General features: G+C 43.4%; 1 protein-coding gene across 21 annotated transcripts in view; it reads right to left on the bottom strand.

Annotated features, from left to right (window-relative positions):
* Window positions 1-22,441, bottom strand: part of EPB41L3 (erythrocyte membrane protein band 4.1 like 3) — a 150,953-nt gene that overhangs the window by 22,713 nt on the left and 105,799 nt on the right. For 15 of the 21 annotated variants that reach the window (XM_075416431.1, XM_075416424.1, XM_075416419.1 and 12 more), the window contains exons 4-12: window positions 20,621-20,725; window positions 18,171-18,213; window positions 14,712-14,787; window positions 13,079-13,297; window positions 12,678-12,765; window positions 9,123-9,275; window positions 7,051-7,148; window positions 5,518-5,693; window positions 3,302-3,522 (exon numbers count right to left, since the gene is read on the bottom strand). In XM_075416431.1, coding sequence (XP_075272546.1) covers window positions 3,302-3,522; window positions 5,518-5,693; window positions 7,051-7,148; window positions 9,123-9,275; window positions 12,678-12,765; window positions 13,079-13,297; window positions 14,712-14,787; window positions 18,171-18,213; window positions 20,621-20,725 — 1,179 coding nt within the window. The remainder of the gene's footprint in view (window positions 1-3,301; window positions 3,523-5,517; window positions 5,694-7,050; window positions 7,149-9,122; window positions 9,276-12,677; window positions 12,766-13,078; window positions 13,298-14,711; window positions 14,788-18,170; window positions 18,214-20,620; window positions 20,726-22,441) is intronic. The other 6 variants (XM_075416423.1, XM_075416429.1, XM_075416433.1 and 3 more) reach the window with 1 other exon arrangement.

The raw sequence follows: 22,441 nt of genomic DNA on the forward strand, positions 1-22,441 counted from the left end.
TCAGGAGGAGCTTTCAAACGTGAAGTAGATGGAGAGAGCAACAAGGGAACATATTTCTAATACCAACACTGCTCGTGACAGCACTCCTGCAGTCAGGAGGAGACCCGGTAGGGGCCAGATGCTTCCTATCTATGCCCTGGACAACCTCGGCAGCAATAATTAATAACTCAAGGATTTTAAACCTCCATGTGCCCAAATTCCTCCATTACAGTATTTTAAAACCCCTCAAAAACTAGGTCCTAAACCTAAATAAAACACATTCTGGTTTGGGGGAGCATAAACCTATACACCACGTGCCACCAATGGAGAAAACTGTACCAGCTCGATCCGTACCCCAGTAGCGGGCCCCTTGGCACGGCTCCCACCGGCACCCGGGCTGGCCTCCGCTGGGGGTCCCCCCCGCATCCTGCCCTCCCCAGGCAGCGCCGGGGCCTGGCCCCCTCCCGGCCCCGCACCCCCCCCTGCGGCAGCACGGCGGAAGAAGGGGGGCCGAGGGGTTTGGCTAGGCAGACCCCGTGCCCCTCGGCTGGGGATCTGAAGGGGGGGGCTGACCAGGGACAGGGCTGTGCCCCACACAGCCACGCCTCTTCATAGCCAAAAAATGACTCCCTAGACACAGCGAAGAGGTAAAAATGCACCCCACGCTTTTGTTACGACTTTTGCCACAATGCAGAGAATACTGGCTACCAACAAGCAGGATTTGCTTTGATATGCCGCTGGTAGGGCATTCAAGCAGTCTTTAAGGTCATTCAAGGACAAAAAAATTGCTAGGAGGAAGGAGGTGATTCAGCAGGAGGGGTGACCATCACCTAACACGCTCCCTGCGGGTAGCCACAACTGCTCTTTAGAAGGACAACCGCCACTGTCGCCACCAAAATGCTCCAGCACAGCAAACCCGCCACGGTGCTGACGGACCGGAGACAAACATTTTGGCCAAAGTCAGCTTCAGCACCGCACCTCGCTGAAGTGGCACGCTGGCTCCACCACCAAACCCTCAGAGTCTGAGCTGCTCCATCCACCACGCACCTCCCCCAGGAGCTGTAAAGGGCGTTCCAACCCCACTGCCACTTGCTGCTCCCACGAGCAAAATGACTTCAAAGCCGAAGGAGCATTTGCCGGCACAAGCCGGTGACGAATCTGAGCCAACAAGCAGGATCCCAGCTTTAGACACAGGCTGCATCAGTGCTAGCTACTAAGCCTAATCTTTACCAGGCGTATTAATGGTAGGAATGGGATTTAAGCCAAATATTTGCATGGAAGAGTTCCTTTTCTTCCTCCTAATATTTTGCTTCTCCCTCTTCTCGAACCAGAACGGTTAAAGATCCCGATCTATCACTTCGGGCAATTTGTATTCCCCAATTAAGCAACCAAAACTGAGCCTAACTTCAAACCGCTTACAAATGTCTTCTTTATGGGCTTAATGCAGTAAGCTCAAGTAAAAATTTAATGCTGATGGACTCAGCGGGCTTTAAGTGAGCTAAATACACAGAACTTCTCTTTATATTGCAAAGGCAAAAATGCCAAAGTAAATTTATTCTTTGCTAATACAAACTATTCACTTACTGACATATTTGCAGTGTTAATACTTAGAATAACTTCTGGTACTTCAATACATACGGATAAAACAAAGGACAAATGTCTCCGTGGAAAAGCTGAAAACCTACCTATAAAATTTAAATACCCTTAAATAGGAATTTGATTTCAAATTTGTCCTGTGCTTCTTGAGACCCTGTTCTCTTTATGATGAATGACAAAGCTGTCAGCAGGTCCAGTGGAAGCAGGACTGAGATCTCTGTAGGCTTACAGAACTGAAGCTCTATTAGTGGGTGGCTTAAAGAGAATCCACCTTGGGGGTGGGGGGCATGGTAAAAATCATTCCTTTCTGCATGTTTGAGTACCACCAAAATATTCTCCTAAAATTGTCTGTCTACTTCTAGCCATATACAAGGAAAAGATGATCTTCAAAATGCAGCTGATCTCTCCATTGACCCAAATTAACAAACACTTGGAACAGAATTAGATTGGATATTTTCTGTGCATTTGATTTTCATCAAAGTTTCTCCATGCAGAAACAAATGGAGTTCCAAAGAAGACCCCACTTAAATTTTACACAGGTTTTTTTTTAAATGCTACAGTTACAGTCCATACTTTCAAAAGAAAACTCTTCTCATCTGCAATTTTCTGCAATTTGATTTGTTTCTGATTTTTGGTACCTTAATGGTAACTCTTTTTAGAATTTGATCCTTTAGCTATGTAGCTCATTGTGGCCTTATATAAGGCTAGAAGTTCAGATTCTAATGTCTGCCTGCATGACAGCTTTGTGGGTGTAACGGTATACATCAAGGCTTTTCCTCAGAAACGAAGACGCTAAATCTTACTTGCTTAGCAAGTGCATTCCATAATACACTTATAGAATGGTCCCTAGATAGTCAATATTTCATATTCTGTTTTCTTCTCCTCAATGTAAAAGAAACAGAGGACATTCTACACCTGATCTTTTCTGATTCTACCTTATTTCTCTTCACTGCCAATCACTGAAATTCAGTATCTTCTCTGTCTCTGTTTGATTTATCCCTTCTTAGTAACTCAGTAGATATAATGCACAGCCATGTGTGCACGCATATGTGGTGGTGGTGGGACTGGAGATGGTGAGGGATGAATCAAATTTAATAACTGAGCAGAGAATCATCAAAAAAACCTGTTTTCTTCAATGCAAAACTTCAAACAAAGGAAGCAAATGCTTTTGTAAGCCAGAAAAGAAGCTTATAATAGTATATTAATAGCCAAAAGTTAACAGAGAAAAATGCTCATTGAAATACATGCAAGGAAACCGAGTGTTATGAGAAGTAAATGAGAAAAATACAACAGTTTAAAGGACAGAGCTACGTACAAGAACACGGACCTATTTTGTTGCCTTGTCAAAGAATAAAAAACACCATGCCCATACTAAAGTCAAAATACAACTGACGACCAAAGGAGCAAAATGTAGACTGCTAGGCTACGTCTGGGTATTTCCTAAAGAGCTCCTGGATGCTCTGTAAAAGACCACTGTGCTGCCTGTTAAACAGATTTGCTTTTCAAAAAATAGTCCGAGGCAGGAACCGACTTTTTACAGCATCACACGAAAAGCAAAAGGACTGTAAAAATACCGATTCATAACATGTACATATACGTACATACAACTGTGTATATTCTAGTTTCCTTTCAGGGAACTAGGTATCTCGTCCCTCCCCAACAGTTCTGCGTTTCTCGGAGTGCTCTCCAGGCAGGTCAGCTTAATACAAAAACCCCAGAACTCTACCTTGGTGTCATGGCGTACTGCCGAGACCGGGGTGACTTCCTCTGCTCTTTTCTTTTTGCCCTCTTCATCATCTTTCTCTTCTTCAGCCTTTTTCTCTGGAGTCACAGTGGTTATCAAGTTGGTCTGAGAGATGCCCTTTGTTGTGGCGTACTGGCCAGTACCAACCTCTGCAGCAGACACAGAATCCTTCATGTACATTTCATGGTTTTCATTCACTGATGCTAAAAGCAAATATTTAAAGAGGGAAAGTCTGAACCAGCTTTTGCTGAGAAGCTGTGTAAAATTAAAAAGCCGGGTTAGTAAAACATTTGAGATCTTGCTGAAAACACAACTCTGTCATGTTTCAGGAAACCAGAAGCATGTGCGCACATTTAAATAAACTGTTTACTTGAAATAAAGCTTGTAGCTTTTATATGCATAAACATACATTGTGGGTGTGTATACACACATTACTGAACCTAATGTGCGCATTACACAGTTGTTAAATGTTAGCAAGCCATCAGAAGTGCTACTGTAGCAAAACATCAGGAAAAAATCCATGCGTTTTCACAGTTATCAGGCAGGAAACACAAGCTATGACATCAGCCGTGGGGGTGGAAGAGATTTTTTTCTAAATCTGTCAGAATACAGCGAACGCAGGTCAAATGCACGGTAAGTAACATGCTGCACTGCAGGAAATGACAATATTGATGTAACACAGGCATAACATCTGAGAGTCAAGAAACGGGATCTTTGTGTTATTGAGTATTAAAGCCTGCCAGTTAAGCGAGCTCATTATCCTAAAAAATTCTGGGAAGTGATGGCATTCAATCCAGTAGACCAAACTAGAATATGTTAGGACGTAAATGTTCGATAATTCAGCAAACTTAAACATATATTAAGGATTTTGAAATAAATAGTAGACTTACAGATAGAATGTAATAAAAACATTAATATATACCCAGACCCTCTTCTTGACTAATTTCTAAGTCAAGAGGACTATGCGAATTTATAAAGTTATTTGCATCCGTGACAAATGTCAGTGCTGGGATCACAGCGTAATCGCGATGCAGAATGTTACAGCCACGTCTGCGTTCTAGTAACTATGTTAGTAAAGTAATCATAAGCTTTGATTAAAAAAACCTCTTTTCTCCATTTGCACTTACGCAAATCAACTTCATAAAAACCTTGTCGAGCCCAATAAAAGCTGAGGAAAAGTGTTTCAGATGCTGTGTCTCTGGGGAATGAGCTTAGAAGGCACGAGAAAGCAAACGGAGTGGAGGGAGACATCTTATTTAGATGTTACAAACAAAATAACCCAGAAGGATAATTTCTGCTTTGAGACACATGCACAGCAATCAGGTCACCAGTTGCTTGGTAACGAGCAAGACGCACACCAGAATTAGAAGATTCCAAAATAATTAATGACATGCAGCATCTTTAGGGGGAGAAACTTAAAAAAAAGTTTTTTTTTTTAAACCGTAACAATTCTGAATTTAGTCTCAGTCTTTTTTTCCACAAAAAACAAACTACAACCTCTTTTTTACTCAATAGCTGACAACAGTAACAGCTGATGAAGTAGCTGAGATCTGAGTAACGCGCTGGTTTAACCTAAGACAGCACCAGAACCAGGACCTCTGTGAACCACGGAGAAGGAGAGGAGGAGGAAGGACATACTATGTGTATGTTACTCTCCATCTCACACCTTCACAAGTAATAAGACAGAAGCAGCCTGCTGGTGCTCAGCCAACTAGGACACATGGTAATCGGAAGCAAGCGTTAGTCAATCAAGGGAAATAATTCATTTATGAATTGTAACTTACAATTAAATGAAAAAGCTACATAGGAAAAAAAGCCAAGTTAAACCAAAACCCAGTGACTCATCCAAACCCTGAATAAGCGTTGAAGCCTGACTCGCTCGGGCAGGCAGGTCCAGGCACCCCATCCCTCCCCAAAGCAGGGCAGTGCTTTGCAGGTGGGAGGCCAAGGAGAGAGGCTCCGTGAAGAGCGGGCTCCCAAGGACCTCCCCCAGGCAAACGCTTTGTAAGGACCGCAGCAGTCCATTTCGCAAAGTATTTCTCTGCATCCTCCCCTAGCCCTGCAGTGAACGTGCAGGTACTCACATCCTCCACTCCACCGAAGCTCAAGGAGATCAGATGACGAGAGGTTTATACCTCACCTACAGCAGTGACCACCGTGACGACAACTTTTGACAAAGTCAATTAAGAGGACCTTACCCCCATCTAAGCTGCGAGACATAGTGTAACGTTTACTAGAAGATCGCTCAAAGTAAGGTGCGGGACGGTCTATGAGGGCGCTGGCTCTTCTTGTCTGGGCCTGCGTCCGGCCGCTGTAGCGAAACTTCGAGCCCAGCGTGAGGAACTTCTTTGGAGGTGCTTCTGGCAGCAGGAGCCTAAAACACACCAAACAGCGCATCTGTTACTCCGCCTCCTCCAAAAACCAGTCCACTATTTCTGCAGAGGAGAGAAGACATCTGTTGGGCATCACTCTCCATTATAACCTGTGCCTCCTGGGTTTGCAGCTACAAGGCAAGCAAAGGATATCCACCGTACAGTACGATCAAGCCACTTAGTTAATGCATTTGAAGAGACAAGCTCTTCCTAACGGGCAAGAATCACTCAGTCCCTGCCTGCCTGAAAAACAGATTTATTATTTTCTGATCACCAAAACTAAAAATAAGGTGTATCAAAGACTCTGATCTGGGATGAAGTACAGATCTATCTCTTCTACTTGAAATTTGTGACAGTGCTGCTATGCTGAGGACAGGGCCAGGAGGGATCTCCAGTGAATGCAGGGCAGCGTTCATTCACAGGGACACAGACGTCTGTTTTTCAGCTTAGAGCCTTCTCACCCTCTGTACTTTGGCCATGGGAGTTTGCTGAAGAAGCTGTTCTCCTGCTATGGAGTTTATGCTTTAGATATTGATTGTCCATTAAAAATCAGAAAACACCCAAAACATATACACTCAATTCCTTTTCAGATCTTTTGCTACTAAGACTGCATTTCCTATGAACATACAGACAGCCTGAACCAATAGTTTTCAGAAAGGAGAGAAATTCTTCAGTCCTCCCAAACATCCTGAGAGGGGTTCTTCAAGTGCTGGACGCCCTTTCACGCCACCGAAAAATCTCACCCTTCTGGGTTCCCATTGTTAAGTATCTCCCTGCTGATGATCTCAGCACAAAGTAATTACTGCATTTGTTCCACTGTCCCGAACTTTTCTCAGGTCTTCTTTGATGTCAAAAACATAGCTCCAAAAATCCTCTGGAATACAAGGATTACAGCTATGGACTAGGTATTCTGCGTGACCAAGAAATACACCACCAACTACTCTCTGTATTTTCCTATCTCATTAAATAAAAATCTCATTTTTTTTTTTTAATGCTTATCCACATCCCCCAGTAACTTTCCACAGAAGTTGCTCTCCCTCTACAAGTGTATGTGCAGAAGTGCAGCAGAGTCCTTCGCCTCTTTAATTACAGCAGCTGATCATATGATAGCACAGATAAAGCAAAACAATTAACTGGAACCATATGGTGATTTCAAACATTCAGTGTCCATCTGAAATAGTATGAATAATTTGGGTGAAACATTTCAAATTCTGAAGAAGCAATAACGTTCCATTGTCTGCTCAGAGATAGCTCGTCATCAAAAAGACAATTTGATTTGCAGGGTTTTGTCTCTGCTGACAGAATTGGTCTTTTCTGTTGTGTTTTATAGCACACCTTTAGGAAAAGAAATCCACATACCTGAAAAATGTATGGTGCTCAACACACACTTTCCATAAGCGCTTTGCAGCACGATGATTCGGCAACTTAAACCCAATAGTGCTTTCAAACTGCTCAAACTAGGTAGGAAAAAAGAAAAAGAATGTACTTGGTTCTGTGCATCTAATTTTAGACAGTGTACACAGGTTCATCTTCATTTCCTCCCTCTACATCACCTCACTGCAAGAGTGAACGCATATGCTCCTGTATATAACCGCATAAACACATATTCTACAGACTACCGTCGGGAAAGGAAGCTGTGAGTGATAATCAAAGGCAACCTTTGAGGACTGTTTTTTGGGGGGAAACCCAGATAAGATCAAGAGGTTTTTGATGGTGATAGTGATGTTTTCTGCCCTATAGTAGCAAAGAGATTGGTTAAGACTTCCGAGGCTTTTCAAAAAACCATCGTTTAAGTGTTTTAACACTGCTGTTTCAACTTCACCAGTTTAAACAACAATGGGAAGCCTGGTAACAGCCTGGAGGGAAGCAATAGCGTCCAGGAACTGATCTGGTCTCACACAGCCTTAGATTAAGGACATATACAGTGAAAGAACGAGAGTTAGTAAATCACAGTGTTTTTAGGTAATTCATCTCCCAGGGAGGATGAGGAAAAGACAGGTAATTGAAAGAGTCGGCTGGGGATGCTACGAGTATTCCAGACACAAAAGCTGCACGAGCTACAACCACTGTAACATGTTGATGGCTACATGCAGATAGCTGAGTAGGTGAAACCGTGTTGCTGTGACCAGGGAAAGGTAGGCAGAAGGGCACTTGTAAGGAAGCCTGGATCCCTACGGGGAGCTGAGAGAGAGAAACAGGGCAGGAAACAGCACAACAATAGAGATGATCTAGGTGACACGTGGGATGGTGAATCACATTATCTTCAAATGTGATTTGGAAAGAGACTGCATTCATTACTTCGTAGAAGGAGTCATGACCTGGCCACAGGATGCTACATACCAAGACCTGCAGAGCTCAGTAGGACTTCAGTGGTGGAGAGCTTGAGTGCAGGCATTGGCAACATCAGTGGCTACTCTGGGGTGTTTTTGTTTGGTTGGTGGTTTTTTTTTTTTTTAAATCAAACTCAAGACTGGGAAGTTGGTTACTAAAACCGTGTCTGTCGAGGAGCGGGATATGTAGGTTTGCGGATTTTGGTTTAGGACTCTAAACAACACTCCGGACCTGGGGCCGGTGGCAGGCCCCCAGCAGATTTCCCAGTCAGTTATGAAGTCAGTACTGGAGACACTGGCTCGGGACTCCCAACTGCCATGCTGCATGAAGGGAGAAATGCCAGTCCTCACCCAGGTGACTTCTGTCCTGCTACACAGCTCCACCCTCTGAAATGGATGTGGGTATTGACTCTATCACAGGCCGCTCATCATACCAGCACTTAGAACGGAGACACTCCTTTGCCTCCGATGCTCCTGAACTCCTCCTGGGTTATTCCCCACGTTTATCACCACATTTCTGGGTCAGCTCACACCCAACCCAGCAGGCAGGTATGGGCCAGGAGGAATCAGGCTGAGCCACGAGAGGGCACTCATGGCGCAGACTCCACACCTCGGTACCAGCTCTCGTGGCAGAGCTCCCAAAAACGCTTCATCAGACTCCAGGTTTCTGCTCTGACTCCAAACGTACCAGCCCGACACACTTATAAAATTTGGTGTGGCCTGGCTACATCTCTTAGTGGGTGAGGTGTATAGACACTAATTTCATATCGAACACGACGGTGGATGACAAGCACTCCATGAGTAAGCAGTATGTTACCTAAATTCCCAAAGTATTCATAATATGGATGAGCTTTTCACATGCGGATGGCCGTATTTATTCTTTACGTTAGTTCACAGATGTAAAAAGAAAAACAACAAAAATTTTGCCTGTATTTTAAGTAAAGTATTTAACTAATCTTTCCTAAGAAAAACAGCAGAAATTTAAAAATATAAATGGAGAGGAATGTTAAAGCCTTGTAAGACAAGAGAAATCAACAAAACAGTGAGAACAAGGGTTTTTTGAAAAGGTTCATTCACTAAAGAGTGTCAGGATGCCCTTACCTCCCCTGGTCGGATTTTGATGTAGAAGTTGTTCCTCTTGTAGGAAATTTTCAGAACCTTTGGCCAGGCAAATCTATTTATTCTGAGTCTGTCTCGATATATTAAGAGACCACTTGCACAAACTCCTAGCATGATTTCCACTCCTTCAGAATCCTGGAAAAGCAAGCAGTGCACTTTGTTGAGTATTTCTCTCCTTACATCCTACAGTACCACAGGTTCTTGTACACTGAGTTTCTATCCGAGCTGTGTCTTTTTAATGCACCAGCTGTAGTGACCTGATTTCCGAGAGCTACCCTACTCATTGACTGCATTCATGCAAGTAATAGCAAGGTTGGGCAGGGTGAGAGAAACTGAGCGTTGCGAATGTTTCCTTGTATTTCAGAAAGACTCCAAAAGGAGTGGGGGGAATTTTAGGTCTTATTAAAAGAATGATATTAACCCTATACCAAAACTTTCTTAGCATACTTGAAAAATGTTATTAGCATAAACACCAGATTGAAAGTAAGTAGGACAGCATACAAACTTACTTCTCCCATAGTCACTCATCTCCATGACTAAGCCTGGTGAATCCTTAGATAGATTTTTATTCTCTAGTTTGCTCATCTCGGCTTTAGCTGGTTTGCTATTTTCTTTAACGCTGTTGTGCCTGTGCTCAGTATTTTCTCTTTGAAATGACCAGTGGGCAGGAAGTTGGGCATTTGGACCAGAAAGATTCTTTCAGAAGTGTGCGACTGTGCCTGTGCTATAACCCGTTTTTGACAGGGAAGCTGTAGGTCAGACACGTTAGCACTATAAAAGATATGGCCACAATCTTATCAGGATATACACATAAATTCATATTCTTTCACTAAGTATATGCTTCTCTTTCCTTTTAAGAAGCCTTCAAACAGTCTAAAACTAGTCTTCACTGTTTGCAGTCACCAGCAGACTGTATAATTTTCATTTTTGCATTTAGTTGAGCAGTAATACTGCCAGAGAAAAGAAAGATCCACCTAAAAGCACAGAGTTCTTCGGTAATTATTTAATATAACTTCAAGTTTTGAAAGTCTGACAACAGCAGCTATGAGGATGTCACCCTATGATACTCAGGAAACGAATTAATCGTTTTCCTCTGTTTTTCCCAACAAGCTGCCTTTCAGGCACACAGTGAAAACATGATCACATTTTAAGATGAAAACAAAGGCATGTATGGTCAGTCATGACAAAGAGGCTACGACACAGCTTGAAATACAAAAAAATGGTTTTAAAATCAGACACGCAACACAGAATTAGTGACACAAAGTCACTTCAGTGTTAGGGAGCACACCAACAGAGGACGTATGCTCCAACAATGATGGTATCAGCCCTAAAGGTAGATTTTTTTCTAAATAAAGCTCTCATGTGGTATCACTTTCAGGTACTACAGAAGAGACAAAGTAAATTTTTTTCAGTGGACTTTAATTCCACTGTTTGCTAAGCAAAGTGTAATGTCTAAATACAGCGAACACATTCAAAAAAAGAAAGTCTCATTGCCAGTAATCCCACTGCCTGGCAAACACCTGAAATGCACGCACGCTCACGTATGGCACATAGCTGGAGGTGCAAGGGGCTCCTTCTTTTGACATACTTTGTCAAAAACTTGTTCAGAAATGCCTTCTTCCCCCATCCCCACCTCTGCAGTAGATGTCAGTCCGTTCACAGCTTCTGTTACTTGTCAGTGTCAGGGACTGCTTTTCAATATGAAGCACATCTATTGGCGTAAAATGAAACCCAAATAAAAGAATTTGGCTTTTTTTCAGGAGCGATGTGGTTGCACGGAACAGAAAACTGTTAGCTGTAATGTCCGAGGCACGAGATGCTGAGCTGCACATCCCTGCAGCTCTGCATACGAATGGGGGGCTTTATCAGAGCGGTGACAGCCCAGAGGACAAATCTGTCTATTTGAACACATTTTTTATCGCAGCCTTGTGTTGGATAATTGAGAACTAGTTTTAACAGCAGCTGGTGAATCCAGCATCTGTTGAATACCTAAGATACTGGCACAGCCTTAATGAATTGACATTTACATAGAGACATCTGCCACAGCGTGACTTCAGAAAGGCATCCACAGAGATACTTGTCCTCTAGCCTGATACCATCAGATCTCACTGGCAGACCTAATTAAAGCTAAACATTAGTTCTCACGCAGAGTCTACTTTTCCCACCTTAGCTCAGTTTCCAAGATTACTGTTGGGTTTCTTAACCCACAGGCAGACCCGATCCAGTTAGCAGCTTTTAAAATTAAGAACATCACTTCAGAGAGAGATTGGCTTGCCTATCAACTTCTCTTCCTCTGAGCCCTTCCATGTGAAAAACAGAACAGTAAAATTGGATACTAACATTTTTTAGAAAAAAAAGAAAATGGTTATCTCAGGATATCCCATCTTAAATTTCACAGCCTTTCTCCAACATTCTCAAAAAAATACTCAGGCCTTAATGCTATGCTGTGTTAAGTTTTCAGTAATGCAGCCTGTAACGTATTTAGAACACTGTTGCTGTTTTGAGGATTTCTTTGTGCTGGACAAAGGATGTCGAAAAAAAATCTACTGAGTTACTTTTGCCAACCTGTTTCTATCTCTGCTCCAAAAGTGCCTGAAGATTTTGTGCCTATCTGCAAGACACAGGGAAGGCAGCAGCATGCCTCCTGGTAGAATGCTGCCCATTGAGCCACATCCAGATTCTTCATTTTCAGTGAAGGCAATTAACAGAACACAAAAGATAGCCTTGAATTCTGTAACACACACGCACAGCTCCTATGAAATGCCCCAGGGACATGGTCGCTGGCCCTTTCAAGATCCGAGCTGGAAATTTATCTTGGTTCTTCAAAGGATCTGTGCAGCATAAGAACAGGCTCATGATAATTTGACCTTTACAGAAAATGCAGCGCTCTCCACAGCTCTGGATTCTTTGTTCAGCGCTCATTTGCCAAGGATGTTTCCTAACCTCAAGGATGTTAAAATCCATTAGCCTCATTTTGAAGAGTTAAGAAAAAAAATAGTAATTATTTATTTGGAAAAAAACCCCAGCAAAAACCAGGCAACCAGCACAAGGCTGGTAGGTGGCTCTCCCAAGCCACAATAAGAATGACCATATTTTATTCATAACTTAGCCTGCTGATGATTAGAGAAACTACTTCAACATGGGAGAATGTTTTCAGCAGAATTACTGCCCTTCCAGTCGACTGCAACGACCACACTTCAGAAGGGGTCTCCCCATCACTATCAATCCGATTAGGTTTCCAGCACGGCTAAATAATTGCTTTGAAGTTCTCTGCAGTGTTAGCAATGATCTGCTTATCTAGTTAAGATACCATAGTGGGCCTTATTAGACTGGAAAACGTAGCTGAACTGATCACTCTCTGAACAGCTTCTAATATCCTTCCTCATTACTCCACCCATTCAATATTACCCCAAAGGATTTGGCTGTTCCATCAACATGCCTGCTTCAAAACAAGAAAGAATAAATCAGGGAGTCCATGCAGTTTCAAAGCCTGTGCCACAGGAGAAAGACGACTGGTGAAAGAACCAGAGAACATACCTTGGCATGATGGAGATCTACTCCATACATTGACAGTTTTTTGGCATTCTCCAGGAAATGCATCTCAGCCTCTGCAGGCGTCATTCCCCTGAGGAAAAGAAACCAATTCTAGCATCACTGTTAAGGAGACAGAATCTGAAATAAAATCCAGCGGCTGGAAAACATTTTCAGCCTGTCAGAACTACAGCTGAGCCTCTTCGGTAGCTGGGTACCTGCCAGAGCAAAGCTCTGGTGCAGACCCTGCTACCTTTCACGCCGCAAAGCTCTTCTCCGACCAAAGACATGGAGAGGAGTCTCATCTGAAAAATATTCAGTATACGACAGCAGATTCTAACACTTCCCCATGCACCAAGAGGGCACCTGACAGCAGGCTACAGCCCATGCCGGTGCCCTCTGCCTACCGGTGGCTCTTGTGCAGCTCGATCACTTTGTCCTCCAGCTCCTTAGTGTGATTCGGTGCGAAGCGAAACTCGCTGACATAGTCGCTGCCGTACTCGTCGGGGTCGTAGTCGCCGAGCTCCGACTGCACGGTGTAGGAGCCCAGCAGGGCCAGGGTGACGAACGAGCAGGGCAGTCGGCCTGACACAATGTCATCCCTCAGCTGCAAGCAGAGGTAGTACCTGCAACGGAGCACCAAGGCAGCTCAGACAGCGCTCCTCCACCGCTGCCCCCAACGGAGCCCTGCCCAAGGACCGCCAAGAGACCTCAGCTCCTCGACTAATTTGCAGACAACTCCCAAGCCCAAGGGTTTTCAGCAGTTAACAAGGATATTAATAATTTTTAAAAAAACACCCCTTGCCTAACTTATGGGTAGCAATGCCTAATTTATCTTCATAAAGCAGCACGGAGATTTGTTATTAAAATAGGTTATTACTTTGTTTAGTGACCTAGATGAAGAATTACCCACTAAACATACCAGGTTTCTATCATAAATCACTAAGATATATATAGTTAACTGATAATTCTTTTCTTTAAGAAGAAAAAAACCCAGATACTGTTCACTCATGGGTGGCTGAGCTCCGAGCTGTTCAAAAAACTTAAGCTGTCTCTTTAGTAAACTGTTGAGCTTTCTCAAAAACACACTGAAACAGTAAATGCTGTTAAAACACACTCATAAGCAGTGCAAGGCATCACCAGATAGAAGAAATCTGGAAAAAAGTGAAGAGCATTGGCTCTGTGGTAAAGACATCTTCCCAGGGGAGATCTGAGAGTGACAAGAGGAAAAAACCAATCCTTTATTTTGGCAGACCTCTCGAAGCGTGAACTCTTGGCACATGTCTCTCTGCACAGTGCCTAGCACAGGGGATGTCTGATCTAAGCCAAAGGCTCCCTGCTACTTTAAAAGCAACAAGCAATCCACTAAGCAAGGAAGGTTAAAAACATCCACAGGTTGCAAAATGTCAGACCAGGCCAGGGAATGGCTTGTCGATGGCCTAAAACTTGTCACGGCTCCAAAGTTTTCCTGCCTTATACCAAGGAGGAAAGCAGGGGAGGGTTTTTTTTCAGGCTGTGCTTGCGATCTGTACACAAAACCAGATAGCAGAGGTGCAGAATGCACAGCTGACTGACTTGGATAGCAGGGAGCAGCCATTTGTTACCACAATATTCCCCGTACCCTGCACATCGACTGCTTACCTAGTCAAATGGCATACAAAACTTACATCCAGGCTTATTCCCATCCCACTTCTGTCCTTCCATAGTTACGATTTTACTGACAATAACAACTTGTTACCACCGGCAAAACTGGGCATCAGGCATCTTTGTGAAAATTAAAATCAACTCTCAGGAATACGTATATTGGAAAAACTTGGGTTTAGGGTTAAATCACAGAATAGAAATAGTCTTCTTAGCTCAGAGGACAGACACTGTTCACGGTGTCTTTTCTGTCAAAGCACTGCATATTTTCCATAAGCTCATAAGAGAAAGGAAGCCAGCGGGAATACAAAACTTTCCTTTTCTTGGATAACTGAGTGCAGGCGCTACTATGAAAAGATTTTAAGCCCCTTCTAGGAAGGTATTTGACGTTTTAAACACCTGGTAATATCTTCAGATAGCTGGGCAGGGTCTGGAGGGTAGAATTTCACGTTAAATGCAAACTGCCAAGCACCACCTGGAAAAGAACACAAGTTGACTGAAAGTACACCGTACGTGCAAACGGAGACGCTCCTGCTGTTCCATTACCAGCAGACTTGGAAATACCCCAGCCAAGCAATTCATAAGAACACGATATAGTATCTTGTCCCCATACACTGTTCTGAAGATACTACTTTTGCTTCTCACAATTACAGCATTAGATCAGATTTTACAGCTCTTCTCTTACTTAGTGAGATTTGCACTGAAGCGAGGACCCTAAGGGAGCAGTAATTTATTACTAACTCTAAAAAACCCCTCAGTCCAAAAACAATGTTTACTGGAATTAACCATCTGAAAACCCAGCCTATACAAGCTTTAAAAACCAATAACCCAAAACACAGAGGCACTGGCAACACCGCGAGCCAGCGTACGAATGGGGTCTGGAGCAGCGTGATGGGCCGAGGTCTGGCTGCCCAAACCAGCTCACAGCATCCTCACAGAGCGCTGCCTCAGCACATAGCTCCTGTCTCGAGCAGACATAAATTCTTGTGCAGACAAAACTGCAAGGACAAACGCAGAGAGCATGAGTGAAAAGCACCATCCCCCAGAACACGACACCGGGGAATTCTCAATTAGTTATTTCAGTAAGTTTAGGCGACCCATGGGATGGATCCTGGTTTGCGTCACCACAGATTGTGAAATTTTTGTTGGAGCATTGGCTTTAAATGTTGTAAAGAAAGAATACCAAGAGTAAAAAACCCGGAGTTGAACACAGCATGTAAATATAAAAGCTATTCTGAAAAATGGGACAGGTTATACTAGTGCATATCTTGAATGCAAATAAAAAGCAGCAACAAAACCCCAAACCACAGTGTTTTTACAAGACAGGGTGGTTTTTCAGTAACAGGACTTTTCACCGACACCTCTACTGTGGGACATAGCTCCTCTAAGTGTTTCTACCACATAGATCACACTATTTCTGTAGTCAAGAGCACAAAGCAATGACACTTCTGTTTTCTGAAACGCATTGATGCCAAATTACAAATCTAACTATAAATAAATAAATCTCTCTTGAAAAGTCCACATCGACTATGCAATGACAAAGTGCTCGTGAACACTGTGAAGAACAGGACTCTTCCTTATAAACCCTACAAGGCAGGGCTTTCTCGTGATCTTCAGTGCAGGGGCACCTTCTGCATAGGTACCTCCTAAAAGGTATGGAATTTGAAGGTGTATCTGATACCCTCTCTAGTAAGAAAGCTTATACGCTGGATAGAGTGAATGTCCACTTGCCTGGAAATACTGTATGGTTGTCCTCATTGGGTGTTTGGGAGTATTTATTCAGGGACAACAAGGAAACTTCATCTTATGCAAAGCCTCATCCACTTTGGTCATCCAGGCACCCGAGAAAACAGGCTCAATGCGTGAGAAGACTTTGACATTTACCAGTGGGACTTTTGGCTCCTGGTGACACTTTTGGACTCCTTTATTTTAGGAACTTTTCCACTCTCTTGTGCCATAAAGGCCAGGGGAAGGAAGATGTGGTCAGCCACACGGATGGCGCATGGTCCCACCAAGCAGGGAGCGCAGCCCGTGAGCGATGCCTGGACCCACGATGGAGGGAAGGGGCCATGGGCTGAAAATCTGTGCCTCTGCACACACAGTGTAAATTAAACCTATCAGATAACCAGTCATGCTCCCAAGAGGTAAGATACCAGAGTAAGAGGCCTTCTCCTCTCTCTTACAGAGATTTAAATAAAATATCACCGTGCAAGTTAGCAGGTTATAACTAATGGGGTTAGTTATATATGTATATATATAATGTGAACCAGGGGCTGCACACACAGCAACAGCCTCATTTCTCAACCATGGGGATGAAATCCCTATGGTCTGCAGTGGAATCATGGATATCTGACTTTTGCACAACTCAACCAGCATTTACCAGGATTTTATATATAAATTTTTTTTAATCATTCATGGAAAGTGTTACATATAAAATCCTTGCTTTTCCACCCTGTCCTGTTCCAAACTTCTATGGCGAATTTTACAGAGCAAGCAAATTACTGCTTTCATCTTCTGCAAATACAGCTGTCCCCCGTGTCAAGTCCAGGACCAGGCTCTTCTGCACCTGTTCATCTCTCACTGTCACAACCTTTCATTGTCTTTCTCATGGCCTGGGCACGTATTAAACACAATTCAAATCAGTGGTTGGAGCTGAGCTGCTTTACTTGCATTGACCATCAGTTTAACCCGACTCATGGAGGTCTACAGCACCTTCCTCTCCAGATCCATCATCTCAAGAGAGTTAAAAAAGGCAGATTTTCATTACTTTATATTGTAGATCACTTAATGAAAATACTACTGGTGGAAAAGGTGCGGTTGCTCATAGCAAGTAAGGAAGTTTTTCAGCCAGTGTAAATTAACCCTTTGAATCTTGGAGAGGGAAGTGATCCATCTGCCAGGCCTGACCTGGCAAATGCGAACTACCAGATGAATTTTCTTGTGAAAGCACAACTGCTAGAAGAGACTATTTACAAAATGTGCAAAGAAAAAAACTGCTGAGATTGTCCTGCCAAAAAAAGTCACATATACAAGCATTCCATCAATTTTAAAAAGTGGTGAAGGGGAAAAAAAGGCAGGTCAAATTTTGAGCCTGGCAGCCTTGACACGTTTTTCCTTCACGAGGTTTTTGAATTTCTAATGTAGCAGAGGGCTAAATTTAACAACTGAGCTTTTTAAAACATTCATGTGAAGCAGAAAATTGACTGGTTCTCTGTGAATTGAATGGTCATTTTAGGAGCAAAGTTCAAGCTTTTGAAATGCAGGAAGGAAAGATGTTTTAGAGCGCTATCTTTGCATCACTGAAGTATTTCGGTGTGAGGCACGAGCCACGTTCCTGGATAGGATATAAAAATCAGTAACGTCAAAAAATAATTTATATACGTGGCCCAGTCTCTAAGGTTACGCTGCTTAATGTCAAACTTCAGGTTTCTGCATCTCTGCAAATGTCAAGTAGTTTTCAAGCAATGTAAGTTCATGTGCTACGAGCCTCAGCAACCACGTGTGCTCATTATGGGGTAAAATACTTAAAAGATACAGGAAATTCCCGTGACAGAGACTCGGGACGGGACATGAAGGGTGGCTGTGGAATACGTTTTGTCGCGCTCTCCCGGGGGCAGGTGTCGAGAAGGGGGCCATGGCCCCATCCCACCTGTCCCCCCACCCTGTGGGCCAGGACGAGGGGCTGGGGCTGCTGAGCCCCTGGGGCCGGGGCCACCCAGCAGCACGGACCCTTTGAGCCCAGAGCTGATGCCACTGACAGCAGTCTGGAGGGAGACACTTTTCTGTGTAGATTCTGACACCAGAACGAAAGCTTTCCAGACCCCCTGAAATAAAACACACAAACAGTAACAAACTTACTTCGGATCTGCTTCTTGATTTCCTTGGCAGGGTCCAACCAATTCTGCAAAGAAAATGTTTTCTTTTTCAATTTGTATTAGAAAACACAATAAACATTAATTTTAAAACAGCACTATGAGTCAAAGCTAGAACACGCGCAGGTCTGCCACCCCTTTCTCCTTGGAGCAGCAGTGGGCAGGGATAGCGCTAACTTTCAAGATGCAGCCCTGGGTAGAAGCAGGTTTTTAATTAACCTTCCCAGACACTGAGAGGCTGAACAGTTTGAAATAAAAAATGTAAAAATAGAAATCAGTAGAACAAATTCACAGAAAGCTTTTGAAAGAGTATCTTCTGGGAAAATTAAATTTCTACAAGCTTGTTAAGATGGTGTTTGTTTTCTTTTTTTTTCCTTCAGTTGGTTGTTTTTTCATCTAATCCTGGAAGTGCTGAACAGTCTTGCTATAGGATAAGCAAGAGCAGTGCAGGGCACTGCCCCGTTTGCAAACCAGCGTGGGTACGAGGGGCTCCGCGGGGCGAAACCAGAGGCAGAACCGCAGCACCGGGGCTGTCCCCACTCACGTCGTGCAGAGTCCCGTGACTACGCAGGACAAAACCCCTGCCGAGAAGGTGGGCAATTATCACAGCGATGTGTTACTACTCCACGGATGCCCAGAAGCAGACGAAATTCCTCTGGAGGGGGTGAGCAGCTGCGTGGGGTCTCCAAGCGTCGCCGCTGCAGCCAGAGCTTACAATTCATAAAGCTGCTGGCTCTGTATCTGCCTCTCGGGCACTGGGAGGTAAAGGCCCTGCACTTCTGCCTCGTCCCCTAACAGAATCAAATTAGTATTTAAAATGCGTCACGCAGCCCGGAACATAAAGTTCGTTTCCCCAAGGAAAGTTCTGCTTTCTCCAAAGAAGATAAACAAATGCATCAGAGAAAAAAAAAAATACTAAAGAAATATCAAACAAGCAGCACACAACAATCCCCCCCCAACAAAAACAACCAGTTTGCAGCTGTCCAAACTTGGTCTGTGGTGCAAAACATGAGCCTGAAGAGCTCCAGCTATTGCTGAGCAGGAAAGCACACCATGCACCAAGAAATGAAAAGATGCATCAGAATTTCTGTTTTCAAAGATGACATGTGATGTGGGCACATATCTTGTCCGGCTGGAAGTTATATGGCTGGAAGTTAACTGGCAGAGGATGGAGGTGAATTGCTAAGTGCTTTGACACGAAAAATATGCATGCTATCGATCAAGCAACGTGGTGGCAGGCGGTATTCATTTAGCTGTTCAGCTCTGTAAAACAGCTGTCGATCTACACGTTTAGTGCCTCTAAACCACCTGTTAATAATGAATAAATTCTTCTCTTTCCAGTACAGGAAAGCACACCTATCTGGAAATGCACTTAAGCATCTGCCCAACTTTTTCCACAACTCAAAACTAAGCATATGCTAAAGCGCTGTCTTGCACTGGCATGGACCAAGTGTCTGCTTAAGTGATTTTCTGAATCAGAAAAAAAGTCTTCACATTTAGAAGTCTGTAAAGAAAGGAAAAAAGAGACACTAAAAGACTGATTTCTTTGGTATCACATACAACTGCAACTAAGGGAAGCCTAGAAAATAAAACTGTTGTTCTCACAAGACAGCTAAACCAACAGTAATAGCTCCAGCTTCATCAGGGAAGACCTTTCAGGGCATGCAAAGCACAAAATACCTTCACCCGATGAGGTCTGCTGGGCTATGGCACATATTGCTAAAGAAGTTTTGTTACTGGTTTCTTTAAAAATATTTATCTTAAAAAGCCAAAAACCACCCAGCATTATTTTAAATTATCCTTTGACACTCCCTCTTTCATCATAACAGGTCAACAATAATCTGTATACGTATATCACCTGAAGAGTACATCATCTGGATGCTGTTAATAGGCAGCTTATTTAATACTGAAGTTGAGAAGCAGATAAGCAGAACGCGATTCACTATTGCTGCCAACTGCTTCTGAAGACTTATGCCTTTAACCAAATCAACACTAACACTAATATAAAGCAAGTCAAGACTTAAAGCCTTACTTTATCTTTGCAGCTAGCAGGAGCAGTCAATCAACCCTGTATGTACAGCCTATCTGTATCCCAACCATACTACTACATAAACTATATTTTAGTATTATATGTTTAGTAGTGTGTCTATGAATGTAAATCTTTCATCTACAGCAGTAATGAAATAAATTGTACTAGAAAGAGAAGCAGCTATATGATTAACTTATTTCATGTCATAAACAGCCAACATGGAGGGAAACTGAGGAAACACAGGGGATGTTCTCCAGAGGTACAGAATTATAAAACACAGCAGCTCATCTATGGAACTTGGCAAGGAAGAGAAAAACAACTTCTGGACTGTTGGAAACTGTATGGAGGGCGTCTCGGCGACCTCTGATGTCCACATACCAACAGTCAGTTGCAGTTCTGCGGATTACCTTTTGGTTTTCTGTGTCTCTGTATGTTAGCCCAAAGTAGTCTTTTTCCAAAAGGTTCAGATGCTCACACACCTTGTCGAATAGCACTTGACCTCTGGAACGCTTCTGTGGGAAACAAACAGAGAAAAAAAAAAATCACGTTTGCCAAACAAAGTCATATAAGCATTAAAATAACACCTTTTCTGTTTAATCCTCAAATCAATAATCCCAACATCATTTAATTCAACACATCCATCTTTCAAACCCATTGACCTGGAGCTTCATAAGAATCTGCTGAATGGTGCCAACCTGCTTTTCATAAAAGTCCAGGTCTTCCTGGGGAGTTAAAAATCAATCAACACACATCACGTTTCAAACTGCACTTAGAAGACCTCTTTTGTCTTTCGGAAATTGCAACTTCAAATGCATGCTGAGGTCCTATCTCAGAAAACAGGAGCATTCTTTGTGTGCAACAGTAGCAACAAACAAGGGTACAAAAAATTCGCAGTCATGGACTGCCAAACCTGTAACTCAGAGATGACTCACTGGAGGAAAAACCAAATGTGGAGGTATTTCTTGCTTCAGTAACTACGTGGACCGATTTCAGGATCCTTTTTTGCGTGATATACCGGGAAACACACTAACACCATCTACTGAAATGACTGCAAGAGCCAAGTATCTCACTGGGAACGCAGCTGGGTGAGAAATCAGCTTTCCGGTGTCCCACTAACCTTCTTTACCGCTAACGCGTGAGATGAGCTCTCTCACTGCCAACAGCCAGAGCCATCAGCAGAAGCTTTGTAGTATCTCATATCGGATGGTAAAAATTCAGGTCATTCTACTTCTCAGCATCATATGTGACATTGAGAAAAAACCTCAAAAAACCCAAACACAGACAAGAAACGTATTCTTCATAAGCTATGAGTGCTGCCTTTGATATGCATTAATTATTATAAACAATTCAAAATCATTTGGGCCACTGTTTCATCACTGCCTACTTCCCTAAGTGCAACTCAGCTAAAGCAAAAAAAATCTCCCCACTTCACATCAAACACACACATAAATATCTGAGTTGATGCCAGTGCTGCAGTGCCTGTACCTGTAGCACAAACGTGACTTGAGGCAGACTGGAAACACGCTACTCGCTCCCAACACAGCGCAGGAGGCTGACGTGGAAGAGAAGGGAACGCCGCCTCCAAATTCCAGCGCCCGGACCGCGCTGCCAGCCCAGCAGCCTTGGCCCGTGGGCTGGGTAAGCCCAGCCAAGAGGACAGAAACAAACCAGAACCGAGGGTCGCTGCCTAACACCCTGCGAAAACATTATGAGAGATGATGGAGGGAGTTGTGCATTGTAACCTAATTCATGTTAACCTCAGTATTTCTATTGAGGCTCTGACGGTGTATTAGAAACGAAGCAGGGAAATACCCTCTACGTTTTTATCAATGGGGAAACTGAAGAGTGTGGCTGACAGCATCTAACAAGCCCGGACAACTTTCTCCAGCTGAGATAAAACCAAGCACAGAAGCGCACTGCAAGCGTACTGCTGCAACTTCATTTACTGTGCCTTCCAGCATCACTTGAGCAAACAGCTCTAGGGCCTCGTCCTGCTTGCCACACGCTTTCCACTCCGTAGTAGGAAGCAGAACTATATCCCAGCTCCTTCATAATTTAAAATAAATGTTTAGTTAATTCTTCTCGCCCCAACCTTGGAAGTAGATACTGAGAAGTTGGTGGTTTTATACTTCGTGCTCCATGGAGATGATCAGGTAGATGAAAAAAAGATTTCACTACTGGTGTGCAGAGAGGAGCCAAGTCAGAGCCTTCAAGCCCAAACAGTCAAG

The sequence above is a fragment of the Opisthocomus hoazin genome, chromosome 3 (genome assembly GCF_030867145.1).
Source record: "Opisthocomus hoazin isolate bOpiHoa1 chromosome 3, bOpiHoa1.hap1, whole genome shotgun sequence".
NCBI classification, from domain to species: domain Eukaryota; kingdom Metazoa; phylum Chordata; class Aves; order Opisthocomiformes; family Opisthocomidae; genus Opisthocomus; species Opisthocomus hoazin.